The 19,518-nt window shown below is 46.7% G+C and overlaps 1 protein-coding gene across 1 annotated transcript in view; it reads right to left on the minus strand.

The window, feature by feature from the left end:
* ndp (norrin cystine knot growth factor NDP) overlaps nt 1-18,058 on the minus strand; it is a 28,517-nt gene extending 10,459 nt beyond the window's left edge. Inside the window, exon 1 of the mRNA XM_056288962.1 lies at nt 17,961-18,058. Within this exon, the coding sequence (XP_056144937.1) occupies nt 17,961-18,058 (98 nt within the window). The remainder of the gene's footprint in view (nt 1-17,960) is intronic.
* Nucleotides 18,059-19,518: the final 1,460 nt, after the last annotated feature.

Genomic DNA, 19,518 nt, shown 5'->3' on the forward strand with positions numbered 1-19,518 from the left:
AGTGAGACAGAGGGAGAGACAGAGAGAGTGAGAGCAAGAGAGAGAGAGAGAGAGACAGAGAGAGCGAGTGAGGGGGAGGAGGGGAGAGAGAGCGAGACAGAGAGAGAGAGAGACAGAGAGAGTGAGGGCAAGAGAGAGAGAGAGAGAGAGAGAGAGAGAGAGAGAGAGAGAGAGAGAGAGAGAGAGACGGAGAGAGAGAGTGAGAGAGAGCGAGAGAGAGACAGAGACAGAGAGAGAGAGAGAGAGAGAGAGAGTGAGGGGAAGGGAGAGAGAGTGAGACAGAGGGAGAGACAGAGAGAGTGAGAGCAAGAGAGAGACAGAGAGACAGAGAGAGCGAGTGAGGGGGAGGAGGGGAGAGAGAGCGAGACAGAGAGAGAGAGAGACAGAGAGAGTGAGGGCAAGAGGAGAGAGACAGAGAGAGAGAGAGAGAGACGGAGAGAGTGAGAGCAAGAGAGAGACAGAGAGACAGAGAGAGCGAGTGAGGGGGAGGAGGGGAGAGAGAGCGAGACAGAGAGAGAGAGAGAGAGACAGAGAGAGTGAGAGCAAGAGAGAGAGACAGAGAGAGAGAGAGAGAGACAGAGAGAGTGAGAGCAAGAGAGAGACAGAGAGACAGAGAGAGCGAGTGAGGGGGAGGAGGGGAGAGAGAGCGAGACAGAGAGAGTGAGAGCAAGAGAGAGAGAGAGAGAGACGGAGAGAGTGAGAGCAAGAGAGAGACAGAGAGACAGAGAGAGAGAGTGAGGGGGAGGGAGGGAGAGAGAGCGAGACAGAGAGAGACAGAGAGAGAGAGAGTGAGAGACACACAGAGAGAGAGCGAGAGAGAGAGTGAAATTTTAATGTTCAGTGGAAACATGAAGAGATGAAGACTAAGAAATAGGCATGAAACGTGTGTGTGTGTGTGTGTGTGTGTGTGTGTGTGTGTGTGTGTGTGTGTGTGTGTGTGTGTGTGTGTGTGTGTGTGTGCTGGATGTGGTATCAGGTCATGTTTTGTCTATCAGTCATGTGAAGGTCAAAGGGGAGGAGGGAGGCTGCAGAAGAGATCAGATTCTTTTTTGTGTATGTTACAACAAGAACACGAAAGTCTGAGAAACCTATTCTGCTGCAGGTGATGTGTGTGTGTGCGTGTGTGTGTGTGCGTGTGTGTGTGTGTGTGTGTGTGTGGGTGTGTGATGCATAGGGAATCCTTGCTGCCCACTTCTTCTCTTATTTCCACGTTCTCTCTTCTCCCACACAATGCATGTGTGCACATGTATATGCACGCGCGCACACACACACACAGACACACACAGACACACACAGACACACACACAGACACACACAAGCCGCAGTGTTTTCATTACACTGAGTAAGTGAGGCCCGCAGCCAGGCTCCTTCCTCTCCCTACCAAAGGACTTTTCGTTCAAATAAAATGGCTCCACCACCCAACCACCACCGACCCTCGGCCAGCCGCCGTGTCTTAATGGTGTTTTCTTTCCACCTTGGTTCTTTTATTGTCCTCCTGACAGCCCCGCCGGCCGGTCTGGCGGGCCGGCCTGCAGCACACTCCGCTAGGACAAACTCCGGCAGGACGCCTATCAGGGGACGGGCTGCGAGCTATGGCAGCTGTGTGTGTGCGTGTGTGTGTGTGTGTGTGTGTGTGTGTGTGTCCATGCCCGCTCATTAACAGAGAGTGCACGTGAAGGCCATGGCTCTGTGCCGGGACTCATGGCGGTAGTAAGGTTACTCCGGCGAGCTTTGAGCAGAACAAACAATCAATTAGGCAAAAACTAAAACTGCTCTTCATCAAACCCCCCCCTCCCCCCTCATCACAACCATCCATCTGCACTGTTCTGCACCTCCTCTCTGATTTCCCCATTTGGACCGAATCACATCAGGTTGAAACCTTCAGTTCTACTCTCTCTCTCTTGCTCTCGCTCTCTCCGCCTCACCTCACCCCACCTCCTTCCAAGCTCAATGTTTTCCTTTCTAAGGGAATCATTTCACCTTAACATTCCTCTTGCGAGGAATAGAAGTTAAAATAAATACTCCCAGAGATGTTTCTTGGCCCAGTCAACATGTGGTGCAAAGTTTACACAGCGGACACCCCGAGCCGCCCCCCCCCACCCCCACCCCCGCCTTGCACGGCTAAACCCCATCTACTCCCATCTGCCTCCGTCGGCCCCTCCCACCTTGCCAGCCCTACCTGATGTGGCCCCGTCACCGCCACATTCTCATCTTAAGGCTTTTAACCTGCCAAGTTGTGTTGCTCCTATTGTTCATTTCTGTCTCGTCGTTGGGAATTCTGTTCGTTCTTCTTCTTCTTTTTGGCTAGTTCCCTGTTTCTCAGGGGGGTCACCACAGCAGATTTTAAAGTTTCCATCAGTACCCTGTGAGGGCACAGCACCGATGGCCATCGTTGGGAATTCTTTTCCTTCTTCTTCTTCTTTTGGCTAGTTCCCTGTTTCTCAGGGGGGTCACCACAGCAGATTTTAAAGTTTCCATCAGTACCCTGGGAGGGCACAGCACCGATGGCCATCGTTGGGAATTCTGTTCGTTCTTCTTCTTCTTTTTTTTGGCTAGTTCCCTGTTTCTCAGGGGGGTCACCACAGCAGATTTTAAAGTTTCCACCAGTACCCTGTGAGGGCACAGCACCGATGGCCATCGTTGGGAATTCTTTTCGTTCTTCCTCTTCTTTTGGCTAGTTCCCTGTTTCTCAGGGGGGTCACCCCAGCAGATTTTAAAGTTTCCATCAGTACCCTGGGAGGGCACAGCACCGATGGCCATCGTTGGGAATTCTTTTCATTATTTGTTTGTTTTTTGTAGAACACTTTGATTTCTTGAAAAGTGCTTTAAAATGAAATGCATTCCTCTTCTTCGTCTTCCAATCATTATGATCTTTGAGAGTATAGTTATCAGCCTGACCTGAGACAAAGCCTCAGTCCGGTGATTTCGGGTTTTGTTGGAGGCTGGTGGGGACACTAGTAACAGACCTCTAAAATAATGATCTCCTATTTTTGTTTATCAGTGAACATCTTGATCCCTTCAGTTTATTGTCCATGGAAAAATGAATGGGACTTTCGAATCCAGATTGCCAATTGTTCTTTCTTCTGATACGTTGACTATGGGAAGTACAGATGACATGTGGAGCAGTCGTTATATGTTTAAATAACATATTATATAGTATGTTATTTAACATGTCATAGATGTCAACTCATCTCATCTCATCTCATTTCATTCCATCTCATCTCATCATCAGCAACTTCTCCGGGGTCGGGTCGTGGTGGCAGCAAGCTACGTAGGGCACTCCAGGCGTCCCTCTCCTCAGCAACAACCTCCTGCTCCTCCTGGGGGATCCCAATGCGTTCCCAGGCCAGATTGGACATGTAGTCCCTCCAGCGAGTTCTGGGTCTACCCCGGGCTCTCCTCCCAGTTGGACGTGCCTGGAAAACCTTGTGGCATTGTAATCCATTATGACTTCTGGTTTTTGATGCCGTTGTTCACAGATTCTCCCCTCCCTATGCGGCGTTCTCATGAGTACCACATTTTTGCCTTTCTTTGGCACGGAGGAAACCAGGGACATGTCGGCCGTGAACACAAATTTAGCTGAATTGACAGGCCTGTTCCGAGTAGTCAACAGCTGAGGTGGGAGCTCTGGCTTGTTTTTTCGTAGTGTTCCTACCACTGTCAGTCCCCTCTTGAGGAGCTCCTGTCCCAGTTTGTGTGAAGTAAAAAAGTTATCGCATGCGATGCTGTGGCCATGGAGTCCCTGTGTCGTGTCCAGGACAAGCCGCATCCCTTGGTTCTTCTCAGGGCCTCCTCAATCTGGCTTCCCCCGTATACACTTGCAAGTTTCAAGCAAACGATGAAGCGGCATCACAGGCAGCCCAGCTCTTGATACCACATCTTACAGGTTTAGACTGGATGTACTGCCTGAAGGGGCAGCGGCCCCTGAATGGCATAAGCTGGAAATCAACGTTGCAATTTTCTCACTTTTATTACCCTCGGGTCCAGTGGACCCTAATATCACATATGTAATATAAATGTGTAGGGGTGGTGCAACTGGGTGCACTCAATGACAATGTTTTCTTTTACATGTTTTTCACTACGCCGGATCTACTATATGGGCAACCTAGGAAATGTGCGCAGGGGCCCCTAAGCACAAAAGGGCCCTCCGCAATGGGAGGGCCCTTTTTTTTATGTCGGGCTCCACAGATACATATATGACACAAAGTTTGACCCATTCTCTTGATAATTATCCAATCAGAATGAAATAAAAGTTGTTTCCAAGAAAATTAAGTCTCATGATTGGTGAGATGGCTGGGCAGGTGGTGCCTGGTGAGCAAGCGGCAATACACTGCATAGATTGGCTAACGGCCAAGGTGGGTGGGCATAGAGAGCAGGTGGCTTACATTGCACGGATTCAAGATCAGTTTTTCTTAAGCCAAGTCAAGTTTAAAAACAGTGGGATTAATGTTTACCTGACCTACTATCAGTTAGGTTGTATCAGTGAGAAGCATGCAGGAAAACTTGCCAAGCAGCAGAAAATGGACGGCGTTAACCGAAAGCCCAGCGGGGCTGCCAAAAGAAAGAAAAGAAAGGAAAAGGAAGTGGAGGGCATTCCGATAGAGGATGTCGAGCAAGCAAGTAGTAACGATAGCCTGGAAGCGCCTACCATTGGTTGCAGCAATGCACAGACTCAGCTAGCTAACAACAAAAACATTGTCCCAGAAGTCTTTAGCTCTAGCAGCGACATACTGCCTCAGCTAGCTAGCAACGAAAACGTTAGCCTGGGAGTATTTAGCTCCAGCAGCAACACACAGCCTCAGCTAGCTAGCAACGAAAACGTTAGCCTGGGAGTATTTAGCCCCAGCAGCGACACACTGCCTCAGCTAGCTAGCAACGAAAACGTTAGCCTGGAAGTATTTAGCCCCAGCAGCAACACACAGCCTCTGCTAGCTAGCAACGAAAACGTTAGCCTGGGAGTCTTTAGCTCCAGCAGCGACACACTGCCTCAGCTAGCTAGCAACGAAAACGTTAACCCGGAAGTATTTAGCCCCAGCAGCAACACACTGCCTCTGCTAGCTAGCAACGAAAACGTTAGCCTGGGAGTCTTTAGCTCCAGCAGCGACACACAGCCTCAGCTAGCTAGCAACGAAAACGTTAGCCTGGGAGTCTTTAGCTCCAGCAGCGACACACAGCCTCAGTTAGCTAGCAACAAAAATGTTAGCTCGGAAGTATTTAGCCCCAGCAGTGACACACAGCCTCAGCTAGCTAGCAACGAAAACGTTAGCCTGGGAGTCTTTAGCTCCAGCAGCGACACACAGCCTCAGCTAGCTAGCAACGAAAACGTTAGCCTGGGAGTATTTAGCTCCAGCAGCGACACACTGCCTCAGCTAGCTAGCAACAAAAACGTTAGCCTGGGAGTCTTTAGCTCCAGCAGCGACACACAGCCTCAGCTAGCTAGCAACGAAAACGTTAGCCTGGGAGTATTTAGCCCCTGCAGCGACACACTGCCTCAGCTAGCTAGCAACGAAAACGTTAGCCCGGAAGTATTTAGCCCCAGCAGCGACACACTGCGTCAAAGCCGGGACACGAACTCGTGTATTCCGCAACGCGGGCGGGCGACAACGTTAACCAGTCGACTAAAGGGTCCGACACGTTAGCAATGCAGCAAACTCAGGGGGGGCAGCCCGGGAACCGAACCCGTATCTCCTGCACCGCGGGCGACAACGTTAACCAGTCGACCAAAGCAGCGTTTCTCAAACCTCTCCTGCAGGACCACTTGTCCTGCATTTTTCAGATCTCTCCCTGCTCCAACCCAGCGGATTCAAACGATCAACTCGTTATGAGCTCCCGAAGCTGCCTAATAACAAAACTGATCATGTAAATCAGCTGTGTTGGAGCAGGGAGAGATCTAAAACATGTAGGACAAGTGGTCCTCCGGCAGAGGTTCGAGAAACGCTGGACTAAAGGGTCCGACTCGTTAACCAAGGGCTGCCGAGCCTATTTATCCGTGATCGTTTCACTACATCATTAGACCTCCCCTCTACAAAAAAGGGGAAAAACCTTTAAAATAAAACACTTTAAAACACAAGTGACACATATCTGCATCCAGATAAACATCAGCCGGAAGCAAGAACCAACATGAACAACGATCGTAGTGTAACGTGCATGGATAAGAAGACACGCTGGCCGCTGGCGGGCGGGTCTGACCCTTTAGTCGAGCGGTTAGCGATGCCTCCCGCGGTGCGGGCGATACGGGTTCGCTTCCCGGCCGCAGCACTTCCTGTGGTTGCGTTGTCCCCCGAATTCGCTACAGTATTGTGGGAGTGCAGGAATGAGGAGACGGAGAGTTGGAGTCCAATCAGTTCCGTTTACTCGCCACACAAAACCACACCGATACAGCACAATCTCTCCTGGCAACCAGCTAACCAACCGCCAGGCTGCTGCAAACATGGCTCCGCCCCGGAAACTCTACGCAGTCCTTACGTCAGCACTCTGAATGTCTGCCTTAAAGGAGCAGCAGCCCCTGGTGAATGGTAGAGGCTAGTTCCCATCGATGCAGAGAACGGTCAACTGAGCATGCGCAAGTACTCGTCGCCTCCGTTGTTTGGGTAGGTTAGGGTTAGGGCGGGGTTAGGGTTAAAGTTAGCTGATCAGACGCAGAGTAGGGGCGGGGCTTCCTAGAATCCTAGCGCCTGGATGCTACGCGGGGCGTGTGGAGGCATGGTAGAGGCATTTCGCGCATGCTCAGTTTGACCGTTCTCTACTCGGTTTCCGTTCTCTGCATCGATGGGAACCAGCCTCTACCCTGGTGAATCTACCCTCAATTGTGTATCACCACAGTATCCCGCTTCTGACGCAGGTCTCTGAACCAACTGCGCGTGCGCGCGGGAGGGTCTGGCGGGCAGCGCGGAGTCACGTGACACGAGTTAAAGCGGGAAGAGGGGAGTAGCGGGGAGATGGCGGGTCGTGCAGGAGAAGAACAACCGGGTCGCTTCGGGTTTTTCCAGAAGAGGAGGAAGGGTGAGAATTCAGCCTACGTGGTCGCTTTTCCGTAAACTGCCTGTTGGTTTGTGATATGACTGGATTCGGCACCTGCGGCCATGATGAAGAGAACTCCTCTTCGTCGTGATCGCAGGTGCGGGTTAGCTAGCGGGCCGTACCACGGCGCACTCTATTGTCCTGCAGCAGGTGTTCTGGGGAATAAACCGCATTTCCAGAAAACCAGCCGAAACGGTAACGACTCGTTCATTTGACTATAGGCACCAACACAAGTTAACCGTCATATTGATTTAAACCCAAACCAACTTCGGGTAAGTAAACAACTTTACGCCCGCATGTTTGGGGGTATTGTTTAGACCAGTGGTCCTCACTACTTCCCTCAGGAGAGCCACTTATGAGTGGCTCCATGTATGCGTGTACATTAGTGGGGCAGCTCAGCATAAAAATTGTGCATTTTGTGATAAAAGCGTCAAACTTGGTACATATGTAGCTTAATATATTTAGAAGAAATGTGGAAATGGAGCCACTGAAAAGGAACCCCGTAGTGGCCATGGCAGGCATGGACGTTATTTGATCGCTTTTAGCGGGGCTGTGGCCTCCCTAAATTTCATAGCAGCCATTACGACAAGGCAGAGGAGAATGTTGCCTTTCCAGAGATACCAATATTATGGTTCTGGTCCAAACAGAACCAGAGATATGCCATTTTACATATCAGATGGCACCAATGCATGTTGAAAAAACTAAGTTGCCAGTCCCTTTTGAGACGTTATTCATCTATACACCATGTATAGACACTATATATAGACACCATGGATAGACATCTACACCTAAACACTCCTCTATTCATCTATACACTCTGTACAGACATCTATACCTAAACACTCCTCTATTCATCTATACACCATGTATAGACATCTATACCTAAACACTCCTCTATTCATCTATTCACCATGTATAGACATCTACACCTAAACACTCCTCTATTCATCTATACACTCTGTATAGACATCTATACCTAAACACTCCTCTATTCATCTATACACCATGTATAGACATCTATACCTAAACACTTCCCTATTCATCTATTCACCATGTATAGACATCTACACCTAAACACTCCTCTATTCATCTATACACTCTGTATAGACATCTATACCTAAACACTCCTCTATTCATCTATACACTCTGTATAGACAGCTACACCTAAACACTCCTCTATTCATCTATACACCATGTATAGACATCTATACCTAAACACTCCTCTATTCATCTATACACTCTGTATAGACATCTATACCTAAACACTCCTCTATTCATCTATACACTATGTATAGACATCTATACCTAAACACTCCTCTATTCATCTATACACCATGTATAGACACTATATATAGACATCTATACCTAAACACTCCTCTATTCATCTATACACCATGTATACACATCTACACCTAAACACTCCTCTATTCATCTATACACCATGTATACACATCTACACCTAAACACTCCTCTATTCATCTATACACTCTGTATAGACATCTATACCTAAACACTCCTCTATTCATCTATACACTCTGTATAGACATCTATACCTAAACACTCCTCTATTCATCTATACACCATGTATAGACATCTATACCTAAACACTCCTCTATTCATCTATATGCTATGTATAGACATCTATACCTAAACACTCCTCTATTCATCTATACACCATGTATAGACATCTACACCTAAACACTCTATTCATCTATACACTCTGTATAGACATCTATACCTAAACACTCCTCTATTCATCTATACACTATGTATAGAAATCTATACCTAAACACTCCTCTATTCATCTATATGCTATGTATAGACGTCTATACCTAAACACTCCTCTATTCATCTATACACCATGTATAGACATCTATACCTAAACACTCTATTCATCTATACACTCTGTATAGACATCTACACCTAAACACTCCTCTATTCATCTATACACCATGTATAGACACTATATATAGACATCTATACCTAAACACTCCTCTATTCATCTATACACTATGTATAGACATCTATACCTAAACACTCCTCTATTCATCTATACACCATGTATAGACATCTATACCTAAACACTCCTCTATTCATCTATACACTATGTATAGACATTTATACCTAAACACTCCTCTATTCATCTATACACTCTGTATAGACATCTATACCTAAACACTCCTCTATTCATCTATACACTCTGTATAGACATCTATACCTAAACACTCCTCTATTCATCTATACACCATGTATAGACATCTATACCTAAACACTCCTCTCTTCATCTATACACCATGTATAGACATCTACACCTAAACACTCCTCTATTCATCTATACACTCTGTATAGACATCTACACCTAAACACTCCTCTATTCATCTATACACTCTGTATAGACATCTATACCTAAACACTCCTCTATTCATCTATACACCATGTATAGACATCTATACCTAAACACTCCTCTCTTCATCTATACACCATGTATAGACATCTACACCTAAACACTCCTCTATTCATCTATACACTGTATAGACATCTATACCTAAACACTCCTCTATTCATCTATACACCATGTATAGACATCTATACCTAAACACTCCTCTATTCATCTATACACCATGTATAGACATCTATACCTAAACACTCCTCTATTCCTCTATACACCATGTATAGACATCTATACCTAAACACTCCTCTATTCCTCTATACACTATGTATAGAAATCTATACCTAAACACTCCTCTATTCATCTATACACCATGTATAGACATCTATACCTAAACACTCCTGTATTCATCTATACACTCTGTATAGACATCTATACCTAAACACTCCTCTATTCATCTATACACTATGTATAGAAATCTATACCTAAACACTCCTCTATTCATCTATACACCATGTATAGACATCTATACCTAAACACTCCTGTATTCATCTATACACTATGTATAGACATCTAGATGTCCATGGCTCTTTTGTGTTCCGATGTTTAGCAACGACAGTCATTGGAGGTGATAGTTTCGACTTTGTTAGTGCTCCATTCAGTGGTCATGAGTCGTTGGAGCCGTTAGTGACCGACTGTTGTTCTTGGAGGCTAAATATCTGAGTTTCATCAGCAGCCAGTCAGACTAGCTTGGTCTAGTCAGAAAGGCACGAACTGAGCAAGCCTCTTGGATGAGAGGCGAAACGTCTTCACGGATATATACCAAGCCCAGTTGCACTCGATTCAATTCCTTTTGGACAGAGATCTGTGTTTTTTGGGAGGCACAGCGAGCACTTCATCATGTAACTGTTGCTTGTTTTTTTTGGTTTTTTTTAGATTTTGGCATGAAAAGTGTGGCCAGATGTGGCCAGGGATTGTCGCTGGAAGCTGCCTCTTGTTCTGGTTGCTCCATCATCATCGGGTGGTGCTTGTTTGGCAACTTGGCATCTGCAGTACAGGTACTCTTCGCACACTCTTCCCCCTTTCCGACACTCAATCCCCGCATTTTGAGCAGACCACTTGTAACGAAGGTATAGATGGCAAATGTAGTGAAGTAAAAAGTCAAATATTTGCTCTAAAATATACTCGAGTAAAGAGTAGAAGTACAGTTTTTAAAACGGAACAGGAAAAGCACTTGCTGCTTAAAAAAAACTACATTTTTCTACTGATGTGTGTTACTTGTAACGTGTTACTACCCACCCCTGGTGGTCACTTCATTGTAATGTGTATTGCAAGGAACATGAAAATTCCTACCAGAGTAGGAATTAGGAGGATGGCTGCCAGCTGGTCTCACAACCATCTTGTAAACCTTCCCTTTAACTCTTGCTGGTACCCTTCTGTCACACATCACTCCTGACACTCTTCTCCACCCACTCCACCCTGCCTGCACTCTCTTCTTCACCTCTCTTCTGCACTCCCCGTTACTTTGTACAGTTGACCCCAAGTATTTAAACTCATATGCCTTCGTCACTTCCGCTCCTTGCATCCTGACCATTCCACTGTCCTCCCTCTCATTCACGCATAGGTATCCATTTATTTTACTGATATAAATTGGAAATTGAATATTACTGAATGCTGTATGGAGATTGTGCTCAACTTACTAAGTGAAAAAGGTTTCCAGTTCACGATATTTACTCGCAATTTTGTCTCGTTCTCTTTCCATTTCACGCTTTGTGCTCCTTTCGTGGCATAGCACTCAAAAAGTAGCAACTCGTCAGATCTCGCAGCAAATGCCAAAGAGCTGTTGGCCACAAGAGGGCAACCAACTACATGTAACGAGTCTAGGATCAAGTTTGCCTGTTTTTGACTACTCTACATTGACCACAGATAATATCTAACGTTATCGTATCCCCACTATCCCTAGCATAATTTTATGTTTTCTGCAATTACATACAGTAACGTTAACATTATACTTCGCCATAGCTGATGATTAAATACCAACACTGACGGTGGCGCGCTGGACGCAGCAGCTACTGCGGCTCCCTGTTCAGTGTCGTGTTTTCTTTGTTATTTATACGTTAGTTTTAAGTTTACTTACAAGTGTAGGTCCTGCGCTCTTCTACAACCGTCAGGAAGTGTTAAACCTCAGAGCGGATTACTCACTTCCCTCCACCATCTTGGACAACTCCCCCATCGATATTATCCGCTCACCGGTCTCGCAGGGGAAACGCTGCCCCCTGTCGGCAACGTAAGCAGAAGAGGGAGAAATGAGGCGGGCTACATGCTAAGCTAAGTAGCGCTCCCTTCAGAGTTTCCCTCCCCAGCATCTTCATGGCTAATGTCCGATCGTCAGCTAACAAAATGGAGGAGATGAGACTCAGGCTGTCCTCTCAGAAAAGGCTGCAGAACTGCTGTCTGCTGATGTTTACGGAGACTTGGCTCAACAGCAACATGGCGACTCAGCAATCGAGCTAGCGGGCCGCACAGCCTTCCATGCCGACAGGACAGCGGACTCCGGCAAGACCCGCGGAGGAGGTTTGAGTACTTATGTCAATAAGTCTTGGTGCAACAATATAAAGATGGTTGAAAGGCATTGCTCTGCTGATCTGGAGCTCCTTATGATTCAGTGCAGGCCTTTTTACCTGCCCAGGGAGCTAACGGCCATTACCATCACTGCTGTATGCATCCCCCCACATGCTAATGCTAAGGTAGCACTTAAGCAGCTACAATGTGCCATCAGCAGACAACAGACCAAACACCCGGACAATGCCTTTTTCATAGGTGGTGACTTTAATCAGGCTAACCTCAGGGCTGTATTGCCCAAATTCCATCAGCATGTCTCCTGCCCCACTAGGGGACAACAAAACACCCTGGACCATCTCTATACAAACATTAAGGACTCATAAAAAGCTACTTCCTGCCCCCACCTGGGGCATTCTGACTACCTCTGCCTGTTCCTGGTCCCAGCCTACAAACCCCTAATAAAACGGGTCAAGCCAGCAGTAAAGACAATCACTGTCCGGCCAGAAGGAGCAGTCTCTGAACTCCAGGACTGTTTTGACAACACAGACTGGAGTATTTTTGCACATTCAGCTACCCATGGCTCCCATATAGACATTAATGAACAGACATCTGCCATACTAGCCTACATTAACTTTTAACTGAGAGTGTCACAACAAAAAAAATCAATCTGCGCCTTTCCAAACCAGAAACCCTGGATGACCAGTGAGGTCCAGCAGCTGCTGAAAGTCCGGGATGCAGCGTTCAAGTCAGGTAAATGTGAGGCCTACAGCGCAGCCAGATCCAACCTCAAAAAGGGCGTCAGAACAGCCAAACATAAATATTCCCTACGAATAGAGGACCACTTTCACAATAAATCCGATCCCCGGCGAATGTGGCAAGGCATTCAGTCTATCACAGACTACAAAAGCTCCAATAGCGGTCCCACTGTCCATGATGCCTCCCTGCCAGACAAGCTAAATCATTTCTATGCCCGCTTCGACAAGGACAATGCTGACCCAGCCACAAAAATCCCCAGCCACCCAGAAAACCAGGTGCTCACTCTATCAGTCGCAGAGGTCAGAGAATCACTGCGCAGAGTGAACACACGGAAGGCTGCCGGATCGGACGGCATACCAGGTCGGGTCCTCCGGGAATGTGACGACCAGCTGGCTGGGGTCTTCACAACTATATTTAACCTCTCACTGTCCTAATCCATAGTCCCGGCGTGCTTTAAGACCACCTCTATCATTCCTGTCTCCAAGAAACCAACATCCACATGTCTGAATGACTACCGACCCATAGCACTCACCCCCATTGCCATGAAGTGCTTTGAGAGACTGGTTCTGGCTCACATCAACAACATTCCCCCCCATGTTCAACCCAGATCAGTTCGCCTATCGTCCCAAAAGGTCTACTGAGGATGCCATTGCCACTGCCCTGCACTTTGCTCTGACCCACCTTGAACAACACATACATCCGGATGCTGTTTATAGATTACAGCTCTGCCTTCAACAGTATCATCCCTGCCAAACTAACCACCAAACTCCTCTCCCTTGACGTCAACCCCTCCCTCTGTAACTGGACCCTGGACTTCCTGTCCAACAGACCTCAGTCTGTTAGGTTAGGTGACCACACCTCCTCCACCCTGACCCTCAGCACAGGTGCCCCTATAGGCTGTGTTCTGAGCCCCCTCCTTTTCTCCCTGCTTACCCACGACTGCCTGCCAAGTCACCCTTCAAATGTTTTAGTTAAGTTTGCAGATGACACCACAGTCATTGGCCGTATCACCAACAATGACGAGACGGCACTCAGGGACGAGATTCAGCACCTCACATCATGTTGTACTACCAACGATCTTGTCCTCAATGTGCAGAAGACGAAGGAGCTGATTGTGGACTTCAGGAAGTCTAGAAGCTGCAGCCACTCCCCCATACACATCAATGGGGTGGAAGTGGAGTGTGTTTCCAGCTTTAAATTCCTTGGAGTCCACATCAGTGAGGAACTTTCCTGGACATTAGACACCCAGGCCCTTTTGAAAAAAGCCCAACAATTCCTGCATTTCCTGAGGAGGCTGAAGAGCGCCCATCTATTCCCCAAAATTCTCACCAACTTCTACCACTGCATCATAGAGAGTATCCTGACCAGCTGCATCTCAGTGTGGTACGGCAACTGCACCTCAGTAGACCAGAAAGCTCTGCAGCGGGTCGTCAAGGCGGCCCAGCATATCACCGGTACCCAGCTCCCAGCCATAAAAGACATTTATCACAAACGCTGCCTTCGAAGGGGTATCAGCATCAGCAGAGATCCCACCCATGGAGAACCATGGACTGTTCTCCCCCCTGCAGTCTGGGATGCGCTACAGGAGCCTCAGAGCCCGTACTACCAGGCTCAAAAACAGCTCCTTTCCACAAGCTGTTGCCCACCTGAACCTGGCTACCCACTGAATGTCTGTAGATATTTTTAAATATTTTGTGCTCTTGCTCTTTTTTAACTTATTTTTAGCTTTTGGTCTTCATGTTTGTATATCCTATAGTGTTTGCTGCGTTTGTCTGTGTCTGTCTTGCCCTGTTTGGTGAAGCCACAGCCCTCATTTCATATTTAACATATGCCTGTACATTGTTTTTAATGACAATAAATTGAATTGAATTGAAATTGCCCGATTTGCAATATAATAACTGTTATGTGGCCGGAACTACCCATTCTATAACGAGTTAGCTAATTAACGTTACTCACAACCTTCGCAGGCTGAAAATGACATCTCAATGATCTGGTAAGTAAAATCGAATACGGAGGCACTTATTCGGGAGTAAGAATCCGGATGCTTTTTCTTGCCATGATTACTGTAACGTTAGCTGTTTTCACCTAGTGTGTCCTTAAATATTTCTTGTTGCCTAGCTGTTTTGACTTAGTTATCCTTTTAGCTTATTAATACAGTGGTGTGAAAAAGTGTTTGCCCCCTTCCTGATTTCTTATTTTTTTGCATGTTTGTCACACTTAAATGTTTCAGATCATCAAACTAATTTAAATATTAGACAAAGATAACACAAGTAAACACAAAATGCAGTTTTTTAATGAAGGTTTTTATTATTAAGGGAAAAGAAAAATCCAAACCTACATGGCCCTGTGTGAAAAAGTGATTGCCCCCCCCTGTTAAAATATAAATTAAGTGTGGTTTATCACATCTTTGGAAAGCTGAGTTCAATTTCTCTAGCCATACCCAGGCCTGATTACTACCACATCTCTTCTCAATCAAGAAATCACTTAAATAGGACCTGCCTGACAAAGTGAAGTAGACCAAAAGATTCTCAAAAGCTAGACATCATGCTGCAATCCAAAGACATTCAGGAACAAATGAGAAACCAAGTAACTGAAATCTATCAGTCTGGAAAAGGTTATAAAGCCATTTCTAAAGCTTTGGGACTCCAGCGAACCACAGTGAGAGCCATTATCCACAAATGGCGAAAACACGGAACAGTGGTGAACCTTCCCAGGAGTGGCTGGCCGACCAAAATTACCCCAAGAGCATAGCGACGACTCATCCAAGAGGTCACAAAAGACCCCACAACAACATCCAAAGAACTGCAGGCCTCACTTGCCTTAGTTAAGGTCAGTGTTCATGACTCCACCATAAGAAAGAGACTGGGCAAAAATGGCCTGCATGGCAGAGTTCCAAGACGAAAACCACTGCTGAGCAAAAAGAACATAAAGGCTCATCTCAGTTTTGCCAGAAAACATCTTGATGATCCCCAAGACTTTTGGGAAAATACTCTGTGGACTGACGAGACAAAAGTTGAACTTTTTGGAAGGTGTGTGTCCCATTACATCTGGCGTAAAAATAACACAGCATTTCAGAAAAGGAACATCATACCAACAGTAAAATATGGTGGTGGTAGTGTGATGGTCTGGGGCTGTTTTGCTGCTTCAGGACCTGGAAGACTTGCTGTGGTAAATGGAACCATGAATTCTGCTGTCTACCAAAAAATCCTGGAGGAGAATGTCCAGCCATCTGTTCGTGACCTCAAGCTGAAGCGCACTTGGGTTCTGCAGCAGGACAATGATCCAAAACACACCAGCAAGTCCACCTCTGAATGGCTTAAGAAAAACAAAATAAAGACTTTGGAGTGGCCTAGTCAAAGTCCTGACCTGAATCTGATTGAGATGCTGTGGCATGACCTTAAAAAGGCGGCTCATGCTCAAAAACCCTCCAATGTGGCTGAATTACAACAATTCTGCAAAGATGAGTGGGCCAAAATTCCTCCATAGCGCTGTAAAAGACTCATTGCCAGTTATCGCAAACGCTTGATTGCAGTTGTTGCTGCTAAGGGTGGCCCAACCAGTTATTAGGTTTAGGGGACAATCACTTTTTCACACAGGACCATGTAGCTTTGGATTTTTTTTTCCCCTTAATAATAAAAACCTTCATTTAAAAACTGCATTTTGTGTTAACTTGTGTTATCTTTGTCTAATATTTAAATTTGTTTGATGATCTGAAACATTTAAGTGTGACAAACATGCAAAAAAATAAGAAATCAGGAAGGGGGCAAACACTTTTTCACACCACTGTATATTCCTTGGTAACTTGCTGTTTGCAGTTTTAATTGTATTGTGTGAGGTTTGATAGAGTTTTACATAAGTGACCAATTTCTGGGCAGTAGGCCTATTTTCAATGTACCTCTTTGGCCAATTGGGTGTTAAGTGGCCAGGGTGTGGGCCAGAACATCACAGGGATTTATAAGTCTGGCCTGGTTCAGTTTCAGTCCAGTGTGCATTTTAACTTCTGGAGTGATTCTGAATTGCTGGTTCATCTAGAATAGAGTAAGTGTCATCTTTCTTGCTAACAAGTTGCTATTAGTCTTATTCCAGCTGCTTGAGTATTAGTCATTTTCTCTATACATCTGCTGCTGCTGGTTCCTAGTGGGAACTAGTGGGATCTTATTCTTGCTGTAGCTGTCTTATTCTAGCTGTAGCTGTTTTCACCTAGTGTGTCCTTAAATATTTCTTTTTGCCTAGCTGTTCTGACTTAGTTATCCTTTTAGCTTATAAATATATTCCTTGGTAACTTGCTGTTTGCAGTTGTAATTGTATTGTGTGCGGTTTGATAAAGTTTTACGTAAGTGACCAATTTCTGGGCAATAGGCCTATTTTCAGTGTACCTCTTTGGCCAATTGGGTGTTTAGTGGCCAGGGTGTTAAGTGGCCTGCACTCCTGGCAGACAATTAGCAATCAGTGTTCTTTAAATCACTGCTGCTACGTGGAAGCGTCAGACAAACAGGTCGAGGTGAACAACGTCTGGAGTGAACAAGGCAAGTACGACTTTTTCAAGCCAAGACGTCGTCAGGCAAAGACTGCTCTTTTTAGATCCGGTCAGTCATCTGTATTTTGTGTACCAGTATAGAGTATGTGTTTCCTTAACATTCCTGTCCTTTCCTCTTCCCGGGGCTGGCATAGACGTTGGGTCACTTCTAGGTGCTGCGACCCTACCAATCTCATCTATCCCACTCTCTCCACTCACGTCGAGCATGTGGTGACGGGAGGGCTCTGGAATTGCCAGTCTGCGGTGCCGAAAGCTGAGTTTATCTCCGGCTACGCATCCTTGCTTTCCCTCAACTTTCTCGCTCTAACTGAGACCTGGATCATGCCAGAAAACACTACCACACCCGCAGCTCTGTCTGATGTGTACTCTTTTTCTCACACTCCCAGAGTTGGGAGGCGAGGTGGTGGTACTGGCCTCCTAATCTCCCTGAAATGGAAGTACTCTGTTGTTTCCATTCCACCATTTTCTCTGCCCTCTTTTGAATTTTATACTGTTACTGCCTCTTATCCAGTCAAACTCACCATTGTGGTTGTGTACCGCCCACCAGGCTCCCTTGGTGAGTTTCTGGAGGAACTTGACACACTTGTCTCGCAGTTCCGTATTCATGACTCTGCACTTATCCTTCTCGGTGACTTCAACATCCACACTGACAAGCTAGATCCTCTTCTTTCTTTCCTCTCCTCCTTTCACCTTTACCTCTTACCCACAAGGCCGGCAACCAGCTGGACCTTATCTTTCCTAGACGCTGTCCTATTTCCAGTCTTTCTGTTACTCCCCTCCAGCTCTCTGACCATTATTTCATGTTCTGCTCTCTCTCCCTCTCTTCATCCCCCTACCCACATGGTTTCCACCTGTAGACACCTCTGTTCTCTCTCCGCCACTGATCTTTCTTCCTCTATTCTCCCTACCCCTGAATCTTTCTCTCTCCTACCCCGACACTGCTACTGAGCTTCTTCTCTGTCCCCTCAGCTCCAGGCCTGCACGCCCAACTCCACCTGCCCCTTGGCTGTCCAACTCAGTACAGACGGAGTCTAAAAGAGTGGCAGAACGCAAATGGAGAAAAGGCAAACTCCCAGAGGACCTTCTCAACTTCCAATCTCTTCTTTCCACTTTCTGCTGCTAAGGCTGCCTTCTATCACTCTAAAATCCTATCATCTGCCTCTAATCCTACGAAACCTTCTACACTTCTTCAACCTCCTACTTCCTCCCTGATGACTTCGCTAACTTCTTTCACAAGAAGGTAAATGACATTAGATCCTCCTTTTCTCACCACCTGGTTAGTGCTGCTTGCACTATCGCACCCTCCCTCACCTCTCTACGTCCCACCTAGTTCCCCTCTCCCCTGACGAGGTCCTCAACCTCATTTCCAGTCACCCCACCACATGATCCCTTGACCCAGTCACCTCCCCTCTTCAGTCTATAGCACCTGAACTCCTTCCCTTTCTAACCCACCTCAACACCTCCCTCCAGGCAAGATGCTTTCCATCTGCCTTCAAGACTGCTAGAGTCACCCCCCCCTTCTCAAGGAACCATCACTTAACCCCTCTGACATCAAAAACTACAGACCGGTTTCCTTTCTATCCAAAACTTTCGAACATGCTGTCTTTAACCAACTTTCTTTGTACCTCCACCAGAACAACCTCCTGGACCCCAACCGTTCAGGGTGGCTCACTCAACAGAGACGGCCCTCCTTGCAGTGACAGAATCACTGCACTCTGCGAGAGCAAGCTCTCTCCTCTGTCCTGGTACTCCTGGACCTGTGAGCTGCGTTTCACACTGAACCACCAGATCCTCCTCGAGGGGCTGGGTGTCCCAGGCTCTGCACTCTCAATGTTTGCATCCTACCTGACGGGTCGCTCCTACCAGGTGACGTGGAGGGGATCTGTGTCGGAGCCTTGCAGACTGACTACAGGGTTCGGTTCTGGGTCCTCCTCTTCGCCCTGTACACGACATCCCTGGGTTCTGTTATTCGCTCGCATGACTTCTCTTACCATTGTTATGCCAATGACACCCAGCTGATCTTGTCCTTTCTTCCCTCTGACACAAGTAGAGACATGCATCGCTGCATGCTTGACTGACATCTCGGAGTGGATGGCGACACACCACCTGAAGCTCAATCTGGACAAGACAGAGCTGATGTTTCTCCCAGGGAAAGGTTGCCTGCACCGAGACCTGGCCATCACCATTGACAACACTGCCCATTCCTCACCGACGAGATGGCACAGATGCTCATCCAGGCTCTGGTCATCTCCCA

This window comes from Lampris incognitus, chromosome 11 (assembly GCF_029633865.1).
Source record: "Lampris incognitus isolate fLamInc1 chromosome 11, fLamInc1.hap2, whole genome shotgun sequence".
NCBI lineage: Eukaryota > Metazoa > Chordata > Actinopteri > Lampriformes > Lampridae > Lampris > Lampris incognitus.